Genomic DNA, 23735 nt, shown 5'->3' with positions numbered 1-23735 from the left:
CCCCACCTCCCCAAGCAGCATGATGAGCCCCCAGCAACACACACCTACAAGTGGGGTTACCCCCCGGGCAGTAGCATTCCCACTACTAATAACATGAACTTGTTTTGTTCCGGAAGGCGTCCAAGGTGTCCGCATCACCCAGGCAAGTGGCTGGCAGCAATTCGCAGGTTAGAAGTTGCCCTTCCAGGAAAGGGCCTCTTCCTCCTCCTCACAGAGGCATATCTCCCCATGGTTGGTAGTGCTGGCAGCATATGAGCCCACAAGATGCCCCTTTACTAGGGAAAATGGGACAACTTCTCCTAAAACTATCCAGAGAGTAGCCAAGACCGTGCAAGTCAAATCCAGGAGCTCTACTGAACTCCCGCTCCTTCTGTTGCTCTTCCTCAATTGCCTCAATAGTCAGGGCAGACCCCTGCAAACTTGCACCAATGGCTCCTACAAATGCTCAAACTGCAACCAAATCTTTCCTCGGTGAGCAGGGCATCCTTCTGGATCTCCATCACCTCTCACATCACCACGATGATGTCCTATGCCATTTCCATGGAGAACATATAGACTGGGTGAATGACATTCTAATTGCTGTTCCCATCAATGCCATGGGTTTTCCTTTGATTTCTTTCAAACATATTACTAATCTGCCTTGCTCCTACTTTGCAAGGAAGGTGTAGTGAGACCACAGCCCACCTGGAGAAAAGACAGGAGCTGCAAACCCAGGAGCAGCTCCAGAGAGCGTGACTGTGCTACACACAAACACACAAGGCTGGAATCCAGCCCTGTATATGGTGAGAGGCAGAAGCCATATTCAGGCTGCCAAGCCTTTCCAAAGCATGAACACAAACCCTCCGGAATGTTACCCAACCAGCACCTTCAGCTTTTTTGAGAAGGAGAGCAGAGACAGTTGATCCTGCAGAACAAGATGCATCTTGACTCTCTGGGAGGTAACTGCTCAGACTGCGTGTCAGCTCAGAGCCTGAACCCACAGGCCTGACATCCTCAAAGTGTGGGTGCCAGCGACAATTCCTAGAGTTTGCTCCTGTTCAGGCACAAAATAACTTTGCACACATAACCCCCAGGCAGAACATAAGGCACAATTTTATTTTCCCTCATCCCTCTTTCTGCGTTCACACCCATTGAAATGCCATTATCTGGCAACAAGGGCTATGCAGTGATTGTGGGGATTTTCACAGCTTGTGCTTATACAGTGGCCAGCAGGAGGGCCCTGGGTTCCCAGGGGCTCACCTGGCTGCTCAGAGAGCCACTGTCCTGAGCAGACTCCTTTGCGAGGTGTCACTGGGGGGCCCACGCAAACACTCAGAGCTCTTCATGACTTGTCCACAGCAGGACCAGTGGGGGCAGCCAGGATGACCTTTGTGTCCATGGCCACAGCCTTGGTATCCACCTGCAAGAGAAGAGGCACCATCAGCTCCACCAGAAACTTGCCAGAGAATCATGGTGTGTCAGGGGCTTTCAGAGAGTGCTTTGGCCCCAGACTTGGCTGAGACAGGGAGCAAGTGCTGATCAGAGCACAGGATATTCAAGGCCAACGCTACCAGGGCTCCTTAAAGAAAGGAGCACAAGCTGGGAGGGGCTCCCTCTTGCAATTGCTTGGGGAAGGTGAAGATTTGTCTCCTCGCCTGGTGTGTAAAGCAAGACGTAGGCCCGCAGAACCCCCTGCCAGCCACTGGTGGCTATGGCTGCGCCCTTGACAGAGTCAGAAACAGATCAGGCACAGAAAAGGGAAGAAACTGGCTCTGTACTTACAACATGCAAAACTCACGATGACACATGCAGCTCAAGGACAAGGAAGCTGGTTGAGATTAAACAAATAAGGGAGCTGAATTCTCATCCTAAACGAGGAACAAGATTTCTCCAGAGAATGGCACTGGGCACTGTGTGACACAGCCAACATGCTCCCCAATGTACCAGCTCTGGAACAGGATCAGCATAGCCACAGCACTACTTAGCCTCACTGAGGAGGGATGAAAGTAGGCTCCGTTGACAGTCCTGCTCTGCCCCCATCTGCTACAGAGTTGATTTAGGTCTCTGCATGTGCAGCAGGTTACAGAGACCCTCAGTGTGTCCGCTGCATCTCTCACTGCTGTGGTCCTCTCCTACCAGAAGATACGTACAGGTAGGTTGTCACAGGTCTTGCGCGTGTGCAAGGAAGGAGTTGTGCCTGGAGTAATTACTCACACCTACCTACACAAGGTGGGACCGGATGCAACAAACCCTCCTGATCCCAGCAGTGCAGGGAGAGCTGAGCACTCACCTGGCATGGTCCCACCACAGGCACAGCGAGCAGCTTTCTGGCCTCCACTAGAGCAGAATGTGCAGCAGTGAAACACACCTTGGTGCTTGCAGAACTTGTTTTTCACAGTCAGAGTGAACGGAGAGCCCTGCAGAGGACAAGCAAGCAGAGAGGTTACTGCAGTGAACGCTATCAAATGTTGCGTCTACATTTTTTAAAACCAACTGGGTGATCCTGTCAGTCACAGGTTAGTAAGCCCAGCCTTAAACTGCCAAGTAGCAAAGGCAATCCTTAGAACGATTTAAAGCAAATACGTAGAAAAGAAAAGCAGGTAAAGAAAAACCAGCACAAAACAAACAAGAAATGCTACCTGTACATGCTGCCCTTTCACACAGACGCAGACAGCATACAAGCCTGGCTCCTCAGGGCTATAGGAAATATGGTAGGTCCCATCACCATTATCACACACTGTTGGCTTGACTGTACTATGAACACACAGAGAGAACACCAAGAGGTCAGTGACTGACAGAAAATTGCTCTAAGTGTGAACAACTGTTTGGCCTAGATTTGCGGCTGGCTCCTTATCCCCAGCCTTGCTCCGCAGCTGCAGGTCTCAAGTGAGCTTAACAGGATGCATGAGCAACACTCAAGCACAGCATAGCTTTCACACATACCTGCACTGGGAGCTGCAATAACCATATAAAGGAAGTCACACAAAGCTAGCTGCACTGCAAGGATTTGCAGCAACCCAGACCGCTGAGAGAGAAAGAGTAGCAAATGATAGCATACTCACAGGTCAGATTATCCTATCAGATAAGAGCCCTTAGAAACAGCTCACAGCTTCAGAAAGCTGTTACCTCCAGAAGAGCCCATGAGGAAGACCGGGCACAAACAGGGCAGGTCTGAATCACTTTAACCACTGGCCCAACTACAGTGACCTCAACTCTTTCCCTCGACACTTTGAGGAGTTCTAGACCCCTGCTGGGAAATCCTCCCCTTGCAAAGTGAACCTCACAAGGCATCCTGGTAGACACACTGCCAGGGAAAAAGTGTCCGGTAGTTACGCTGGGACTCACTGCCTACTTCACAGAAAGATAAAATAGCCTTCCACAGACAATTATCAGGGAGCTCTGCGCAGAGGAAGGCGTTCTTCCTAATTCCCACTACTTAGTCTCTTGTGCCCCATGACGTGACACTTTATAACCTTCCAGATTTGTAGGGCATGTTCCTCACCCCCCACCATTTCACATCAATACAGCTGCCTACATCATTTCCTGCCCTGAACTGCGTGGCAAAGCTTCAGGCTCTTCAGCAGCTGCTGTGCCTCACCCCAGAGCCAGATAGCTTTCAGCAACAGATGTAGCAACTGCATGCACACAAAAATGAGAAACTGAGTTAATGTGACCACAGCGACCTCTACCCCACCAAGAAAACACCACATAAACCTCGTGTGTGCACCTCCACACTTCGTACCTTCCTTCATTAGGCGCAAGTAGGTTGGAGCAACATCCTCCAGCAATGCTGCTTTACTGATAGTCATCTGTGCACCCCGTCATCTGTGACCCAGCACTATTTCTTTACGCTGTGTCAGTACTTCCCCACAGCAAGGGGTTCCAGCAACATATCCCCTTAATCATCACATCAACCCACCAACAGCTACACTGGCACCTTGCTCCAGCTGCAATGTAGCTAATATAAAACACAGTAGATGTTTTCCTTAAGAACTGACCCCCAAATGGTTCTGCAATTGCACTAATGCCTCAGCGTTTTATAATAACAATGATGGCCTGAAAACAGCTTCCAAAATAATTTGTTCTCGCTGGTTATTTTCACTGTGAAAACACTTAGCAGGTCAAGTGTGGTCTTCCCTGCTTTTGCTTGAGAACCTCCAAACATTTTAAAGCACTCAACACTTGTAATTGTGGGAGAAAGCTCACTGAAGTCACCACAAAGATACTTTCTCCAGAACACAGATTGAGTACTTTCCTCCGCTCTCAGAGACTCTTGGGCTTGGTCAATTGTCTGTTTGACACAGGATGGTCATTCTTGCGTTCCTCTGTTTTACACACATTAGATGTTAACATAAGCAGGAGGCCTGGATGTCTGCTGGAAGGGGCACAGCCCCAATTGCTCACTCTGACCGTGATTAATACCCATTGTGAGCTGAATCCTGTAAGAAGTCCCAAACCACTGAGAGGCTCCATACATATCTAAGCCGATACTATCGACTCCCACTCAGTGGCATAAAACCACTAAAAAGCATTCCTATATTGGGGGGGGAAGAACAGCTGTGCCTTTTCCCCTATAGATTCTGACCCACATGCTGGAGCACTTCCTCCCACCTGTGTAAACAAGGAGGGAGCCAGGCTAAGGGAGCCTGTAACAGAGACAGGAAAGGTACACCCCGAGACTGGTGAGTTCTTGGGGGAAACACTCACCAGTCCCTCCTGTCTTTGTGAGTGATAGTGACCCGCACGGCGTCTCCTCCTGTTCCCATCCGCTCCCCCGTGGTGTCATTACAGAGCACTGTAAAGCCAGTCAGCTGGTTCTGACGGGCATTGTGGAGATCTGAAAAGCAGAGAAAGAGTGCTGGAAAGAATTCACACCAGACGCGATTCCCACCTCCCATCCATTTTGCAGTGCTCCACTCCCATCGGAGCACAGCCAGGACTCTGCCGCTGGGACATAACAGCTCCTCTCTACCCACAGGATAAAGTAAATATATTACTAGGCACCAGGAGACGGCAGCCACAGGTGCTGGGAGATATCAGGCTGCCTCTCTGTGCCCAGCGTGCCTTGCGGAACACCATACAACAGGAGGGACAGCCCCACTGCGCAGTGTGGAGCTCTGCTCCCAAGACCTCAGCACTTCCCCTTTTGCATGGAAGGGACTGAACAGGCCCTGGGCCTGCCTCTTCTGCCCTGCGCAGGTCATTATTGACCTGAGGTGGCTCCACTCCAAGGGCTGATCTGAACGTTATCTGTTCACTGTCCTTAGCAAGCAGGGACCTCTGATACCATCTACACCAAGAAATTCCATGGCAATTTCAGCAGAAGCTGTGAGGGGAACATACTTGGTCAGCTACAGAGGAGATCTGCACGGACCCATGCTGCAAAACAACCAGGGTCACCACAATACAATAGCACATTCCAACAACCAATAGCACATTCCACTATTGAAGGTGCTACTCCTATCCCCTGAGTAAACTGTCATCTTTGGCCTAAGGTTTGCTCTCCTCACACCTCACTCAATACCGAGGTCAGTAACGCTGCAGAGGGCAGCTCCAGTGTGCTGCATTAGATGTGGCTGGGGACAGCTCTGGCTCCCTGCCCAGCACAGCTCTTACAGCCCCTCAGTCTGAGGGATGCAATCTCTAATGGGGCTCTACTATGCCATGCATCCCCCCACCCCTTTTCCCCCTAGTTAATCCTGGACAGCAGGGAGCCAACAGTGCCTTAAGCTGCACCCCAGGTGATGCTGAGAACGGAAAGGTGACTTTAGGGTGCAGCTGGCTGCCATTTGGCCGTTGCACAGCACCCCGTTACCTTCCCCTTGCAGGGTACATTTGGCTGGATCGACCACTTTGTTGAGAATGGCCCCAAAAATTTCATAGCCACAGCACTGCCCAGCCCTCTCCTGGGGAGAGAACTGGATCCCATTGTCCACACTAGGGCGGGCGCTGTAAGCAACACTGTTCAGCCTTTCCAGGCGGTTTGCCACCACCCCTTTGGTGATGAGGATCTCCAGATCCGAGCCACTCGTCAACAAGCGCTCCGTGAACTCCACGCCGGTCCTCATGTCCAGTAGCAGCTGCTCCAGCTGGGCCTTCTGCAAGTGCAGCAGGTTTTCCTTCTGCACCTTCAAGTCCTCCAGCTGCTTCAGCAGCCGGTCCCGGTGCTCTTCAATTGCTTTCATGTACCCGCTGGCAAACAGACAGATCTCTGCGGCCACAGCCTCTGCACGACTGCGGATGGCACTGCCCACGTCCTCGATCTGGTCTAGCACATCCTCCAGGGTGCCCACGTGCTGCTGGGTGCTCTTCAGCAGCTCCCGCAGGGAGTTCCCGTGCCTATGGATGACATTGCCAGTAAAGTCGTAGAGGTGTTGCCGGTGCCCGTCTACAATGCAATCCCGGCACACAGGCTGGTCACACTGCTCACAGAACAGCCTTAGCTCCTCTGTTGGATGGGAAGGGCAAAAGAGGGGTTTCCCAGCTTGGCTGCAATCCTTCATGTTCTCCAACTCCACCACAGCATGAGAAGCAGTCTTCTTCTGTCTCCTGGAAAGGAGCAACCACACATCACCTCAGGCATGTTGGATGTGAAATGCAAACACCCACAAACTAGCCAAAGACCCCTCGTGAATACCAGTCTGTACAGACTACAAGTCATGGTGTGCGCCGTCCCCTCCTGTCTCTGCCAAAATTCACGCTGCACAAAGAGACTTGTGGTCTCCTGGGGACACGGCTCCACACAAGAGGACAGCATCTGCAAACAGCTCATTAGAGGCTGCTCTCAGGCTCCCTGAGTGTCATCAACACTGTTTTCAGAGAGATTGCGTGCCTCACCACTGCCACACACAGACCAGGGAACGGGCTGTCAGGCAACTACCACCAGCAGCCCCTTCGTGGAGCCTGATAGAAGCAGGGTAGTTGCAATTACCCCCAGAGCCTGTTGTGACAAAGACAGCAGGAGGGCGGTGTGCACTGCAGAGTGCCTGCTGGCAGGAGGCATCTGGAAACTAAACTGTACACCAACAGTCACTTCTGCAGAGGAATGGGAGGCGTTAGGCTCCTCAGCTGTCAGCCCAATGATTTTCACCTACTTTAAACTTGCTAAGGCAAATAAGCTCTAATACCCCTTAGGAAAAAATCTAGCTCAGGCAGGAGCCAGATGACAGTCTGTTATAAAACATTTAATATTCCAGAAGTCAAACTCCATTTCCTTCTGGGCTTTGGGTTAGATTCTGCTCAAAGGAGCAGACATAAAAGAGCTTGGGGGTTATGCAGCCATCCACCAGGTCAGAGCAGCACTAGATTTGTTGCCATTTTATGCTATTTTGGACAGTGGGAGCTAATTAGTGACGAGGCTATAAAAGAACTGCCTCCTTCCTTTCCTCCTGCACTAACGACTGCATATGCATAAGCTGACATGTGGCAACTGTGAAGGGAGCTCCAAGCCAGAAGCAGATAAATACTTTGTGGAGGAAGCTCTAGAGTTGCTCTGGCAACACAAAGCAGCCTTGTCATGGGGCAGGACATGGCCATTACACTCCTCCTTTCACTTCCCCATAACGTCCTTTGGGTCCAGCAGTTGTAATGCTTTCTAGCATCGTTTGCGTAACAACCCTCACGTTCACACTTCCCTGACTTCAATCTACGGACACTCGATCCAAGAGCACGAGAGTGGCACTCAGATCTTTAGAAATCATCCCTGCGCTCCTGGAAACTATTTCAAAATGGTCTTCCTTGGCCCTTGGTCTGCTTTGCCAACAACTGAAATCTGGTGCAAGCTTGCAGATGCTAATGGAGCAAGGAAATTGTATCAGTAAATAAGGCAGGAAGTGGGCAGCTGGGATAAATTTTCTACTGCTTTATAGCTTCTGCAGTCATTTTCATCAATGCTATTCTAACACTGCTGTTCAAGGTCTCAGTTTACTACTGTTCAGCAGCTTGCATGGGGTATAAGGCATTAGCTAATCAGAACGGCACGCTAAAAAGTAGAGCTCCAAATGAAAGGCAGCTAAGAGTTTGAGCCCTTTTACCACAGGTACCAATACCCATCGGCAGGTAGGGCAGCAAGGAATATGCCTGTTCCTTCTGGAAAAATCAACCTGCTCTTTAAGTGGAAAGGAGCAGTAAATGTGGAGAGAATAGGCCCAGCGAATCAACCCAGACTTCCCTGGCTAGCGCTACTGGACGTTTTTCCCATCCTGCCTGCCATATCCTTTCTTCAGAAGTCCCCTTGGATCTCTGCTGCTTTTCTTCCACAGCACTGGTCTCTCTTCTGCCCTGCCCAAAGACCACTGCAGCCTCATCCTCTTCAGCTCCTGCCTCTGCTGCAGTCTTCTCTTCTTCTTGCCCTACTGACGTGATCGTCTCTGAGGCAAAAAGCTTCTCTGCTGTCATTTCTTCAGCTCTCCTGCATTCTACCAGAGTTAAACTCTGCAATTGCGGACACCCCGCAAAGGAACAGTATCATTGCTCCCCACAGGAAGGCTGCAAGCACATGCAAGACAGACAGACACAACACCAACAGGCCAGCGCACGAGCAGGTCCCGTGACCTGCCTGCTGATGAGCAGGTAGCAACCACAGCAGTCAAGGGCTGCCAGGACTTTCAGTTTTCCGCCTAGCTCCAGCTAGCCGGGCACGGTCCCCGCCAGCTGCTCCCCCCATACTCCCCGGCCGGCCCTTGCCCCGAAGCAGCAGGTGCCCGGGAGGCCCAGGCGGGCCCCTCACCTGTGGGCCTGGCAGCAGAAGAGGCAGAGCTGGGCCCCGCAGGTCCGGCAGAGCCTCACGGCCGCCCCGTCGGCGCACAGGTCGCACCCCGCCGGCGCGCCGCGGCCCAGCGCCAGGTAGTCGGGGGTGAGCTGCGCCACGCCGCCCGGCGGCAGCGCCACCTCGGCGTCGCACACCGGGCACAGGACGCTGAGGGCCGCGGCGCCGCCCGGCGCCCCCAGCGGCCCGAGCCGCCGCAGGCAGGGCGCGCACAGCGAGTGCAGGCACGGCAGCAGCCGCGGCTCCACCCAGGGCTCCGCGCACACCGGGCACCGCGACCCGGACGACATCGCGCCGAGCCGAGCCGGGGCCGTCGCCAACCGCCGCCGGGGTCCCTGCTGCGTGCGCCCCCGACGCCCCCTCACCTGTCACCGCCCCCTCCCCCGCTCATTGGTCACGCCGTGCCGGAGTGACACCAGCGTCGGCCAACCGCCGCCCACGGGACCGGGTGGGGAGGGGGAAGAATGGCTCCCCCTCCCCCTCCCCCTCCCCCTCCCCCTCCCGGCGCGGCGGCACGCGGGTACCGGTCCGGCACGCGCGGCCTCGCGCCGCCCCAGCCGTTGGGGCGGGGCCGCCTCGTTGCCACGGGCGGCGGCGGTTGCGGGTGGGGCGGGCCGGCGCGCTCTGGGCTCCGGCCTCCTCTCCCATCCCCTTTCTGTCGGATAAAGCGAGCGGAAGCATCTCCATGTGCTCGCTGTAAGGCGTTTTCCTCAGGGCTTCTTTTCTGCCCACTCGCTAGCTGCATCATTTTGCTTAAAAGCGTGGACTCCAGTACAAAACGGAACGCTCTGGCAGAGATCTCGCCCAAACCACAAAACCCTGTTTCTGCTCGCTTCCCTCTTGGTCCTGGTCCGAAGCACTGAAGGGCCAGCTCTGTTGCTTGCCTGCTCCGACACCTACTGTCTTTTCAGAAGTCGTGATCTAGGAGCTGGTTCCCCACCCCATGGGTAGATTTTGCATTTCCGGTTCTTAAATGTCAACCTCTGAGGTTTACCGTCTGATCTAGATTGCTCTGCGTAACTGCATCAGCTGCCAGTCCACCAGATGTTATCAGGTGCTCTTGGTTTTTCCTTCTGATCGTAGGTGAAATTGCTGCACAGCCTAGAACTGGTACCTGTGCAACTTCACTAGAAACACCTCAACCTGTGACTGCCTTTGGCAATCGGCTGATAACTGTTTCTCCTTAATTCACTTCACCTGGGAAATACAGATAGCGTAGAAGACACGTTTTGAAAACACTATCATTCAGTCCTACATGACACTGCTTGGAAGTTGACTAAATCTACACAATTGCTTTTATCAGTCTGATCTGGACTCTTATCAAAGATCGAGTGAAGTGGTTGCCATGATCATTAGAGAGGATAAAAGTTATAATAAGTGTGAGACAAGATGGTTTGATAAAGATATTAAACATTGTGGCAGACAGGAAAGATTAATTCTTTTAATCTTTTTAGTGGAAGAAATAGCAAATGGTACTGTAAGTGTGGGAAGAAAATGGGAGAAGAATTAGAACATAGCTCCTGTGCGGAAAAGACAAGCTACCTAGAGAAAGGCAGCATCTGCCATCGCTGCAGAGGGCTGAAAGGAGCCAGAGCTGGGAACTCTGGAGGAAATCTGAGGTTCCCCCTCAGCTGATCTGAGGCCAACCACATTGGAGCACAAGGCAGATCACTGCTGTGTATCCATGAGTCATCAGCACACAGCAGCTGCCACCTCCATAGGAGTAGAGGAATTTGCAATGAAACAGGCTAGAAAGAACAGTCCCAAGAGCCCTGCAAGGCTCTTAGAGGAAGAAAGAGAAGAACTACCAAAAGAAAAGCTAACGCAGCGGTCTGAGAAACAGCAGCAGGATTAGTACAAGCCGCCTTGGTGCTTTAGTTTTGATCAGTCTCCCCATAATGCTGCTTAGTTATTGCTAATCAGTGGAAGAAGCTGCTTTCACACAGGCCCACACACTGGGCACCAAGTCCCAGACTGCAGTAGGCGTGGATGTATACTCAATAGACATGTATGCTGGTGCAAGATACTGGGCTGCTAAACATTGGAGTTGGACTGGAACACCCTCTCACTTTGCAGGTTACTCAAAGTTTGCTTTGTAACTGGACAAAATACAAGGATAAAAAAAGAACATGTTAACTTATAAACATCAACTGACAATATAGGAACATAGTTACAAAAATGAAACAATGGAAACGTGTCATTAAAATTACTCTAAACAGTGATGATTCCTTTCACCACGTTTCACAAGTGTTGATGGATAGCTAATTAGCCTCTACATTTGACCTAAGATGGACTTGAAATAGAGTCCCCTCCATCTATCTTTTTCCTGCTCCTATTGTTAAATATGTCTATCAGAGCTGCTCAAAGTACTTTGCTCCGGGTGACCTGTTCTTTCCAGAGCATACTTGCCCTACCAGCTTCTTCCTCCTTTTCCTGTTTATCTGCTCATTTCCTTACATTAAGCACTGGGTCATCACATAGAGACATGAAAGATTAAATATTTTCCTTCCCCCTCCCCCTGAAGGACTCTTGATTAATATTTCTATTGTCTCTGCTAATTAGCCTGTTCTTGGGAGAACTTTATGATGTTGTTTATAGTTTTCTGAATAAATATTGGTAAACCTTTGTATATCATGTACCAAAAAGTTTCTTTCCTAGACCCATTCTCTGAGAGTAGTGTGGGTATAACTAAAGATCAAATTAGGAAGGGGTGCCTCCTGCTTCCCTCTCCCTGTATACTCTGTTAATCTTTCTGGGTATCCTGCCGTAAGATACAAACTGAAAAAGGCAGTAAAGCCAAAGTCATTAATGAACAGCACAGCAAGGAGCAGGCCTGTAATCCCTAGGTTTGCAGAAAAGTCAGGGTGATTGATGATAGAGAAGAAGCTCTGAGAGTTGGTCAGAAAGAAGTTATTAGAGATCTGGGTGACAGAAAATGGAGTACCTGTCAAAGTACCAAGGACTGGGTTACTGGCAACAGAGGAAGGCTGGAAATGGCTTATTTGGGGAGTTTACAGGTAAAGAGAAGTACAGCGGCCAGTTGGCTGCTTCCCAGTTGACAAGTAAATCCAACTTTACTGTGGATTTGTCAGCTGGGAGCTTCTGTGTATCAACCTGGAAGCTACTGTGTACCAGAGACTTCTCCGAATGGGCAGAGAAGCCACGTATGGCTTCTGGGTTTCCAAGGGGCAGGGGCAAAGGGTGTACAGGGCAGAGAACGGACAGCCAGACAGGGGAAAAGGTAAAGCTTGTGAAAGCAGGAGGTACCAGACTATGCCTGGACCTTGAGGTGAGGGGCTGGAGGTAGTGGAAAGGAAGCCAGGTGAAGCGGGATTGGGAAACAAAGGGGGAAGGGCTAGAGGGGGGAAGGACAGCAGAGGAGGAAAGAGAGCATAGGTGGGTGACAGAATCAGAGAGGAGAAGATAGAGGAATGAGGCAAAGAAAGGTATGGAAGGAGGCTTTAAAAGGAGAACTGAGGGTTGCACGGGAAGAATGGCTTACCTGCAGCCTTGGCTTCCATGACTCCCTGGCAGATTGCAATGTTTCTCAGGTATTCCAGAAGAACCCTGCCAGCGCATGCCACAGAAAGATTTTGACTCTAAGCCCCCTTTTCCTCACACCATCCTCTCTCTTCCTGATCCCTGAGTGACTCCATCAGGTCAGACTCCCTACAAACAACCAGGATTTATTCCTGGTGAGGGAAGAGCACTCAAGTTGCTCAGCTTTGCTGACAGGGACTCAGGACAAGGCATTTTAAAGACTCTTTTTTCTATGCACCACAAAAGTGACTGTGCAGGTCACTTGGTTACTTGGTTAGCTTGGTTCAACACAGTCCAATGCAGCAGTGGCACTGCACTGTTAACAGCTTGGCACGCCACCACCACCTTATTCACCCCACCTCTCTTCCTTGCATGTACAATTTACTATTTCATGTGTTGTAGTACTGAAGAAGCTGGGGAGAGAGTTGGGATCTGCCCTTCACTTCCATTCATCAAAAGCTTTTGAAAACATAACACTTTCCACAGTTTAACTTGAATCATAATTTCTGTAGTTTGCTTGTCCTAGAAAGCAGCACAAAATCATAAACAGCAAAAAAAAAAAAAAACCACTCTGTCTCAGCAAACGTGTAAGAGCCATGTATGGTGCCATGACTTTAGATAGTCTTTTCCATGCTTGCCCATCACACTCAGAAATGAATAATGATCTCCTAGGCATGAATGATTGGACCAACAATACAACAGGTCAGATCCTGCAAACATTTGCACAGATGAAGAAGATAGTAGTTTTCCTATAAGCTTCTTTAACACATTAGTGTTGTAGCACTGCAATGGCCAGGAGTGAAGTGTGACTGAAATGCTCTGAGGTTTGAAAACCGTGGAGGCTAAGCCCTAGGAACTCAGAATTACTTGGTTCATAAAGCTCCAGTAGCGACAACCTTTTCTTGTACTGTTCTGTAATATCTTGGGCTACCAAACACCCCTCTGCGCCCTGCAGTCTGTTTGCTGGTCTGCTGGGAATACTTGAAGCATCATTACTTGTTTCCATGGAAATTGTTTTGTGTTGTCTATTCCCCAGCCACCCAGCTAACTATTCTTCTCGTTTACATCAACTTCACCTAGAAAATACAAAGCTGTAGTCCACCAAAGAACGCATAAGCCATCTCCCAATCTAGGCAGAATCTAAGACGTAGGAGCAAGCTTAAGCCCAGTAAGAGTAACTCAGGATTGATCCTTATCTCTCTTCTTGTGCCAGTGCTCGTCCAAGCCCACCCCTAAGCACAGACTCTGAAGCAGGTTAGGTGCGAAGTATAACGCAGATGTCACGAAAGTGCTTTCTGTGAAGGAGATCCTCCTCCTAGCTCCAGTTTTTTTAAGCACATTGTCTCAGATATAGTTTCTGTGTGTGCCTTAGCTATGTAGAAAACTGTGGCACAGTTTTCTGTACTACATCGCACACACATTTCTGGACTGTTTCTGTTGCAATCAAGCATCAGTCTTCAGGGTCAAGCTCTAAAAGCTCCTTGTTGAATGTCCAGTTCAGTCATGCAGATGGACCCAGCCAGGTCTTGTGAGTGAATTGCTCAAACTGAAACTGCACAGAGTTTGCTGCTTCTGGTGTAGCCGCTTGTAACCAAGGCTACAGACTTTGAAACAGAGGTCAGTTGGAAAAACTGGCAAGCAATGTTATAGGGCTGACAAGAAAATGCCTTAGGTTGAGCTCACATCTCCCTGTCTCAGCCCAGACTTCTGGGTGTCTCCTTTAACTCTGGAGCAGTGTATTTACAGAACAGTACCTTATAACCTATGGGGCCACACAACTGTCATTTTTTCTTTCTTGTCTACCAGGTGACACAGGTTACTCCCATCAGAGACACAGGACTAGGACCATTCTCTAATGTGGCAGAATCAAGCTCCAAGCAAGCTGGCCTTTGGAAAAGGAGGTGCCAACTTCCCTTTGTCTGTACCGTGCCCAGAAGGCACATGACAGCGTTGCCCGAGGCAAGTCTCACGTGACAGAATTTCTCTAAGCTGGCGCCATGGAGGAACGTGACAGCTGCTGCAGAAATGCAGCCCTGACTGCATGCTTGGAGGTACCACCTATGAGGGAGAAGGAAGGACTTCTGCCCCGGGAGCTCTCACAGACTTTCTACACAGCATTTTTGGAGGCAGCCTAACTCACTCACTCACCCTCCCTCTCTCTGTCTCCTCTCTCTAATCTAAAAGCTTTTCATTTCAGGCTGGCGCTGTGCTTAAGAGAATAAACTGTGACTCATTTGATCTTATTTAACCTAATCCCACTACTCTTCGTTTTCATGTAGGAGTGTGAATTACGATGCTTTAAGCTGCTTTCACGCATCAAACCTACACTCCAGTGAAAAGAACCCTGAACTTTATCCACTGCGGTGTGACCTGGGAGGGGCGAAGGAAGAAGGCAGCAGAACAGCACACTTAGCTGTGTCATTCCCTGACTAATGGAAGAGGCACAGACATCACACACAGGTAATGCACAAAACACAGAAAGCAAGCTGCACAAGAGAAAGCATGATCTCGCCTGCCCTCATGATTTGCAACAGGAAACAGAGAGTTCAAGGTGGTCAAGCAATATCCTTTTCGATTGGCAGTGGCTCTTTGAAGACAGGAGAAGCTGCAGTTACAACAGCCAGCAGCACTGCCTTTGTTCAGACTTGCCCTTGGTGTGGCTTCTGGCCAGACATTCTTGTTTCCCCTTCCTCCCTGCAGCTTTAAAGCCACCTGCTGCCTTTCAGATTTCTGCCAGCTATATATATATATGCTTTTTAATCCTTCCTGAATCCTCCCTACATTTTTTGAAGGGAGGATGAAATTGGATTTTTTTTTTTCAAGCATGGCTTTCTAAGGAAAAAAGTTTTATGTGATCTGCCTAACAGGTCTTGCTAGTAACTTTTGAACCTCCCCTTTAAGCCATTTTTGACACAGGGGTAGCAATCTCAAAGATAAGTTAACTTCCTACAAGCTAAAGAGCACTGGTAAATAAGACATGGCTCACCCTGAGAAGACAACAGAGCCATTCTTCCTTCCCTTCACTGTTGGGACCATGAGGGTGACATGAGGATATTACAGTAGTATAGTATGTAGGGATGCAGGTATTGTGGTCATGGCAGGGGCAAAAATAAAAATAGGGCCATGATCCATAGGAAAGCAGGTTGAATTAGTTCTGCTGCTCACAAAACAACTATAGATCATATATGATTGAGGTGGGGGGGGGGGGAAACACCACCTGCAGCAGAGTGGTGCAGCAGAGTGCTGAACATGTAGTAACAGAATGTGAGGTTACTTTGAGACATCATCCCAGCACCAGCATCACATCCCCACCTGCAGCACCCTGCCATGGCCTCTTGCCTCCTCCATGACCCAACAGACCAGGCATAGCCTGTGCGGGTGCAGAGGGGAAAGGGCATCAGACCAGGAAAAGCACTACAAACAAAACCCTGGTCTCACTGCGGAGCAGTGAGAGTTGAAAACCCACTTAGATGAGATTTGTGCTGTGTGAGACCTGATAAAGCTTTACGTATATATTCATGCATGCCTAGACTGTGTACTTATAGAGGTATGTATATAACCTGACTGCATGAAGGAAAATACAATGGGTAAAGGAGGGCTAGCTACTGGTGGGTGTAGATGTCAAGCTAATGGGAGGAGAGTCACCATTTTTTTTCAGACTGGTACAGGCAGCTGTGCCTGTGCATAGCAGGCCGACTTGTTGATCACATTCGTTAATTGGCATAAAAACTTGACTTGGGGTGCGTGTATCTGCATTTAGCATAACTCCCCTGCTTCCTCATTTGCCTGAGTTGTCTCCAGGCTCCTCTGCTCACATTCACCCAACTCCTTTCCTCTGCCTCTCTCCGCACATTGCACCCACTCCTGTCCCACTCCTGTTTATTTTGTTACAGAATCACAGAATCGTTTAGGTTGGAAGGGACCTCTGGAGATCATCTAGTCCAACCTCCCTGCTCAAGCAGGGTCACCTAGAGCATATTGCCCAGGATCACATCCAGACGGGTTTTGAATATCTCCAGGGAAGGAGACTCCACTACCTCTCTGGGAAACCTGTTCCAATGCTCAGGCACCCTCACAGTGAAGAAGTTTTTCCTCAGCTTTAGGTGGAACTTCCTGTGGTTCAGTTTCTGCCCGTTGCCTCTTGTCCTGTTGCTGGGCACCACGGAGAAGAGGCTGGCCTCATCCTCTTGACAGCCCCCCTTCAGATACTTGTACACATTGATGAGATCGCCTCTCAATCTTCTCTTCTCCAGGCTGAACAGGCCCAGCTCTTGCAGTCTTTCTTCCTAGGAGAGGTGCTCCAGCCCTCTAATCATCTTGGTAGCCCTCCGCTGGACTCTCTCCAGGAGTGCCATGTCTCTCTTGTACTGGGGAGCCCAGAACTGGACACGGTACTCCAGGTGAGGCCTCCCCAGGGCTGAGGAGAGGGGCAGGATCACCTCCCTCGACCTGCTGGCAACACTCTGCCTCATGCAACCCAGGAGACCCTTGGCCTTCTTGGCCACAAGAGCGCACTGCTGGCTCATGCTTAACTTGTTGTCCACCAGCACTCCCAGGTCCCTCTCTGCAGAGCTGCTTTCCAGCAGGTCAGCCCCCAGCCTGTACTGGTGCATGGGATTATTCCTGCCTAGGTGCAGGACCTTGCACTTGCCTTTGTTGAACTTCAGGAGGTTCCTCTCCGCCCACCTCTCCAGCCTGTCCAGGTTCCCCTGAACGGCAGCACAGCCTTCTGGTGTGTTAGCCTCTCCCCCCAGTTTAGTATCATCAGCAAACTTGCTGAGGGTGCACTCTGTGCCTTCATCCAGGTCATTGATGAATATATTGAACAAGACTGGACCCAGGACTGACCCCTGGGGGACACCACTAGCCACAGGCCTCCAACTTGACTCTGCGCCATTCACCACAACCCTCTGAGCTCGGCCATCCAGCCAGTTCTCAATCCACCTCGCCGGCCACTCATCTAGCCCACACTTCCTGAGCTTCCCTAGGAGGATGTGATGGGAGACAGTGTCCAAAGCCTTGCTGAAGTCCAGGGAGACAACATCCACTGCTCTGCCCTCATCTACCCAGCCAGTCATCCCATCAGAGAAGGCTATCAGATTGGTCAAGCATGATGTCCCTTTGGTGAATCCATGCAGACTACTCCTGATCACCTTCTTGTCCTCCAGATGCTTAGTGATGACCTCCAGGAGGAGCTGTTCCATCACCTTTCCAGGGATGGAGGTGAGGCTGACAGTAGTAGTTCCCTGGCTCCTCCTTCTTGCCCTTTTGGAAGACTGGGGTGACACTGGCTTTCTTCCAGTCCTCAGGCACCTCTCCTGCTCTCCAGGACCTTTCCAAGAGGATGGAGAGTGGCCTAGCAATAACATCCGCCAGCTCCCTCAGCACTCGTGGGTGCATCCCATCAGGGCCTGTGGATTTGTGGATGTCAAGTTTGGACAAAAGATCTCTAACCCGATCCTCCTCCACCAAGGGAGAGTCTTCCTTTCTCCAGCCTTCCTCTCTTGTCTCCAAGGCCTGGAATTCCTGAGGACTGGCCTTAGCAGTGAAGACTGAAGCAAAGGCAGCATTCAATAACTCTGCCTTCTTCTCTATATCCTTTGTTGTCCAGAAAGCAGCACAGCAGAGGGCAGGGGCAACACAAAACTCTATTTTCCTCACTCATTTCCCATTTATACATTCTGCTGAACTGAAAACGAGATGGGGGAAGGAAGATGAGTATAAAGGTTTTTACTCAGATATCACTGCAAGAATTTAGGCTGCCTTGGATCACCTCTCTGCTCCAGAATGGCTCTTTCTAAGCACCTCACTCTGTATTCCTACCTCAAAAACTCGCCCAGGCAGATACACCTATGCAGGGGAATACAGAGGAGGTAAAGAGGGACTCTGTCAGAGACAAGAGTCTTGTTCTGTTAAACATTAGGCTCCACGGAAACCATGCCTGATCACCAGAGCTGGCATGCTTAATAGGCATGCCTAGAAGAGAGGCACTAGCCCTTTTCCTCTTTGGTGCTGTCTCAGTTGCACCCAGAAATTCTCAAGAAGTCAGGGCTAGACTGGAGCTTATGACTAATTGTTATTAATGGTGAAGTAACTGCACTCCACAGCTTTGGGGAGGGGAGGAAACACAAGGCTTGGCAGCTGTTCAGCCCAACTCTACTCCACCCAGCGCTACAAGTCTTACTATTTGTTGTCTCACTATCTTTCACTAGCTGCACAGTTATAAGGGCCATGGCCATAATCTGGAGTCATGCGGTCTTTTTTTGTGCTGACTTTTCATGTCCACCCCCTGCCTTCCTACTAGTCTCCCAAAGGATTGGTGAGTTGAAGTGAAGGCTTAGAATTACCTGTGTTTTCTGTGCTCAGAAGAAATGCTCCTGAGACCCTGAATACATTTACTTGTCTCAGAATTGAAATATGGAAAAAATATATATTAATACTTATACTGGCCTGTTCATACTAGAGAGACAGATTCTTTTTCAGACTACTGGGCTCCTCTTCTGTGTTGCGCAAAGTCCCCTCCAGTAAGTACCTGTATGTTTAAGGGACACAGAAGGAAGAGACAAAAGAACTACAGGTCTTGTGAATCTTGCCATGGGGCAGGGCCAAACACCAGAGAGCTGTTAGGATAGGGGTGGATGTGTGCACACCTGAACAATAGAAACATAAATGTCATGAGGATTTCACTGATCAAAAAATTACACTTCTAAGAGCATAGGTGACCCAGGACTCCTCAGTCTTGTATCTATTAACATACTCATCTGTCACAGTGCTGGGGCGCAGTATCTCTGCAATCAGCCCAATCCAAGTGTGCTCCAGTGGTGAGGCTAGGACTAGGAAACCTGCCATTTTCTACAGCTTGCTCTGTGCCTCAGTCTCCCCAGCTGATAAATGGGATAAGAAAACCTTTGTGAATCTCTCAAGTTCTTTGCATAACAAACACTGTGTAAAGTGCTAAATATGCATGACGCAAAGGGACAGCTCCTCCAAACTCTTAATATACCATCCAGTTTCCCAACAACATCAGTTTACTACGTGAAAAATTATTCCCCTGCCTCCTCCCCAAAAGATTGTTCTGGCACACAGCTGCAGTTCCAAGACAGCACAGATGGGGCTCTGGTAGCTGGATGCTTCCCAACCAGCCTGCACTTCCTTGTTTTCTCTAAGATCCCTTCCCCACCACCCCAGAGCCAAAAGGTCTGTGTCTGGTTTGTTCCGTTTATCTCATGTTCAAGTTCAGGGTTTTGCAGACCCAGAACTGCCTATGGAATGAGTAGCCATGCTTGTGTCTACACTCTTCACCTTCCTCATAATTAACTGTTCTCCATGCAAAGAAAACGTACTCACAGGGCTATCGATGCTGCTCTGCTTGGCCATCCATAAGTTTACCTTAAACTTATAATGTACTGCAGCAAAATGTAGTGCAAGTGTTATGCAACACAACACCTTAGGAAAAAGAGCTGGTTGACATGCCCAGAACAGTAAAGATTTCCCAGCTTTGAGGCGATCCCCTGAGCTCTGCTCAGCAATGCCACTGCTGCTGGTTGTGGTCGAAATTGGGAAGAGGAGCAGAGCGCCAACAAAACAAAGGCAGGAGCATCCTTGGAAGGGAGAGCTCCTGACTGATTGTGTGTAGCAGTTTGCTCTGAAGCGGTTTGTCCTAGCCGATAGGCTACGCCCCCTCCTTGTTTCTCATTTTCAAGTATTAACATCTCTACCATTGCTTTGGGAGACAGTGCCTGTAAATAGTCTGCCACACGCAAAACAGAGCTGCTGTCAGCAGTTTTACATCACGCTTCTGCAGCTCTTTGCCTTGAAATTATATTAGGTCCCTTAGTAGTTAGGAAGTAGATATGCACATAAGAAGATGCAAGATGATTTAAATATCCTTGCTTTCTTAACATATACGGTATGCAAACCAGAGTCTACCTTCCACCCTGTCCTATTCCTGTGAACAAGCTTAGAAGCCTACATAAGATGCATAATGAAGTGATCTAGATAAAATAGCTGCAACCAGAACAAGATGGCTGGGAAGCATCTGTTTCAGACACATTAAAATGAGTATTTTTCATCCTGAGGATCTGTTTTTAAACTTCATCTGGGTAACTCTCTGTGTCCCCAGAGGCATAGATTTACCTCTGGCAGGCTCAGAGTACATGTCTGAACGCTTGAACAGTCTTGTTCCTACCGTATACGGTTCAGCATGGACTAGGCTTACAGAGACATTGGAGTTGTTGTACTGCTGCATGGAATTCTTCATATAGCCTTGACAGTTATGACTGTATTCTCATTATAAGGCATAAAATACATTGTACCCACAGAAATGCATGGACAAACCTCTGAAAAACAAGCTTGTTTGCCTTCAGTACAATCAAATGTGGGTACTGCAATAGAACATTCATATCTTGTAGTACAGAAATTACAAAGCAGCATATGCATGTCACAGCTGCTGATCTGAGTATCCAGCTACTGTATTTCAACTCTCAGGAGGAGCATCTCTGAAACTGTGTGCCTGAAATTTCCCTTGTTACATAGAATTCCTTATATCTTGTATCCTTAGAGAAACAAGTCACAGATAACATCGCAAACTTCAGCGAAAGCAAAGCACTCAGATCCCCTGGGATTCAGCAAGCCCCAGACATTTAAAAATCTAATCACACTGAAATTTTCAGCCTGAACTTTTTTCAATACAGTTTTTTTGGAAGACAAATAAAACAGCATTTTTTTTTTTATTAATGAATTAAGCATCGCTCACTAGTAAAATATTCTGGACCTACTGAGCTCTGTACTTTCCTCTCCCTTTTGGTAAGAGTATAGCCCTAAAAGCATCCTTTAATTAGACTTTGTTTTGTTGACATCCTCACAGTTGCTTACCCCTCGGTGTTCTTATCACACGGGTTCTTTGGGCTGTGAGAAGAGACCTCCTTGTTTACCTTCCACAGCTAAAAAGGATAAGGCATCTCAGCAACAGTTCCTGCCATGTCAGACCTAAAGGGCTACATCACTATCTTTAGCGGAAATTCTTAACGCCTGCCTAGACAACATGAATTAAAGTGACAGACTGCCTTCTTAATATAGTTGGCAATTCTGTATTAATAAAGTTCTACAGGGAAATGTTCTAATTTGAGATTTTTTTGGTTTAAAAAAGTGCTTATGGTCTTTCTATGCCTTCCTAAAGCCTAACATGAAACAAAGATCAAAAATGTCTGACCTTTAAAATTTTCAGTCTTCTCTAGAAATTGGAACAGTTAGGTATAAGCTGAAAACAGAAACCAAGATCTGTTTCTGGATTTCATCCATCTGTGCCTTACTTTCAGCTTTACATAGTGCTCTTGTTAGATGTCTTTTTTTTTTTTTTAATTAAAAAAAGACAACTACGTAATATTTCAAACACAAAACAAAACCCATACAAGGCAACGCACTTGCACAGAGCCTCCTTTATGTAACTATAGAAGAGTTGATGACTATGAAAGAGGAAACAATTCAAAACCCAAGAAAAACCCCTACAGTTTTCCCATTTCCAAAAATAAAATAAAACAATGCTCTCCTTGCAATGAAATTTTTAGTTCAGCATTTTCTAATAAGAGTATTTACAGGAAACTTTGCCATGCTTTCCCTCAAGGAAACTTTTTCAAATAGAAACCAATTCCTATTTGATACAGCTGATAAAAGAAGAGAACAAGGAAAAGCAACGGCCCAAACTCTTCTCTCTTCCTGCTCCTTATTTTTGTGCTTACTGTGATCTGTGCCCAAATGTCCTTCTGCTGACATTTAAGACAAAAAAAGCAGAAATGTGAAAGGCCTGGAAAAGAGGAAGCAAGGCAGCAAAATGTTTATCATGCCAAAATTAGAAAGTCATTGGCAATAAAAGACCCTGCACTGACAACACTAGGACTAGATGATTACCAACTTTCTAAAATTTAACAACAACAAATCCAGCAACAACAACAATCAAATGAAGCCCTAAAGCTTTCCCCTTTGGCAGACAGTCCATTAAAAGTAAGATCTGTTACTAGTGGTAACAGCTGTACTTTGTTGCTTGATCTAGAATAAGCAAAAAAACCCAAACAGTAATGCAAACAGCTTCTCAGCAACTGCCTTCAGCCTTTTACTATCATACAGCATTCCAGTAAATACACTTCCACTAAATCTCAGCTGCAGCTAATTTCTAACCACAAAATACTGACTGAGCCACGCCTGAGCAGTAAGAGGCTGCCTACCCCTCGTCACAGGATGCAGAGGAGTTGGTGGGGAGGCGACTTGAGACACCCAGTAACGGGCTCCCGCCTTCTGAAACCAGCACAGGGCATTTTGCCCATGTTGCAAGTGAGCTCTGGCACCAGAGTAGCCACATCAGTGCAATGAAGCGCCTGAGCTGGTTAGCTGTGCTGAGTTGAGCGCAGTTCTTCACTAATGCAGCTACGAGGCTTTTGGGACCCAGGCTGTAGCTCTGCATGGTCTGCTGCTTCTAACTGGCCCAAGCTGGCAGCTCTGCACCACACACGCTGTTTTGCAGAGTGGACAGGTCCCTCACGAGTCCTGACTCCAAAGCAAATCAGTAGTCCTCCTGAACCCAAGTTCAGTTACTGACGTCAAAGAGACTAGGATTTCATTGTTAAGAATAAAAGCAAAACCCAGCAATATTTCTAATCTCAGTGACTTTTATAAGACCTGTATGCAGAAAGACACCTCCGCTTATAAATGGGGCAAGAGAGTGGCTTCCAATTTAAGGAAACCAGAGAGTGACTCAAAAGGTTAATTCCAGTTCTGTATTCCAAAAGAAAATCTCAGACTAAACGAATTAGGAAGAAAATAATTCAGTCTTTTCCCTGGTTATGGAACATTTGTAGCAAATCAATAGTTTGGAGTAAGTCAGAAGTAAGAGTATTAGTGTGGGGGCACTACGTTTATGTAATCCACTCCATCTTTGGCATTCTTGTCTCTGCACAAATTGGGGGATTTATTCCAAGCAATTGTAAATGCTAACTAACAAAATATAGGACTATCAGCTTTCTTCACTTCCCAAAGCTAACTCTGGAAAAATAAATTGCAGAGATTTCAATAAGTATTTGAACAGATCCCCTTTTGAATCCAACATTTTTGAGGTTTGGGAAATCTGTTTAAAAAACAAAACAGAAAACATTTTTTAGAGAAGTATCTCGTCTTCATTCTCTTAAAATTGAAACAATTGAAAGGATATGAGCTGACCCCTTTTTATCACCTCTCCCAAATATCTTTTAGGTCAATCCTGGGGGATTTAACAGTTATATATAAAAAAAAAAAAAAAGATTAAAACAGCATCACTCAAAAATCTCAACAGCTTCACTCACACCTCACTTCTCAAAAGAGTTTCACTCAAAATCCACTTTTCAGACTTGCAGATTTTTCATCTCCAATACAGAGGGTTTTGCCCAGGTTTACTACAATGTAAGGAACAGATATACGAGCA

At 48.2% G+C, this 23735-nt stretch overlaps 1 protein-coding gene across 3 annotated transcripts; it reads right to left on the bottom strand.

Moving 5' to 3' along the window:
* Positions 1 to 1075: 1075 nt before the first annotated feature.
* TRIM45 (tripartite motif containing 45) lies at positions 1076 to 9135 on the bottom strand. 3 transcript variants are annotated; one of them, XR_011143599.1, is made up of 7 exons: positions 8708 to 9051; positions 5795 to 6528; positions 4687 to 4816; positions 2619 to 2733; positions 2200 to 2396; positions 1762 to 2111; positions 1076 to 1399 (listed from the first exon to the last, which is right to left on the bottom strand). XR_011143599.1 is itself a non-coding variant. In XM_068957754.1 (6 exons), exons 1-6 carry the CDS (start codon positions 9034 to 9036, stop codon positions 1248 to 1250), a joined length of 1587 nt encoding a protein of 528 aa, XP_068813855.1. In that variant the 5' UTR covers positions 9037 to 9135; the 3' UTR covers positions 1076 to 1247. The 3 variants fall into 3 exon arrangements, 1 of the variants encoding a protein (XP_068813855.1); XR_011143598.1 differs by having other exon boundaries at positions 2270 to 2396; XM_068957754.1 differs by lacking the exon at positions 1762 to 2111 and having other exon boundaries at positions 2270 to 2396; positions 8708 to 9135.
* Positions 9136 to 23735: the final 14600 nt, after the last annotated feature.

The sequence above is a fragment of the Struthio camelus genome, chromosome 1 (assembly GCF_040807025.1).
Source record: "Struthio camelus isolate bStrCam1 chromosome 1, bStrCam1.hap1, whole genome shotgun sequence".
Classification (NCBI taxonomy): domain Eukaryota; kingdom Metazoa; phylum Chordata; class Aves; order Struthioniformes; family Struthionidae; genus Struthio; species Struthio camelus.
The sequence above is the reverse complement of the archived record's forward strand: the minus strand, read 5'-3'. Positions and strand labels throughout refer to the sequence as shown.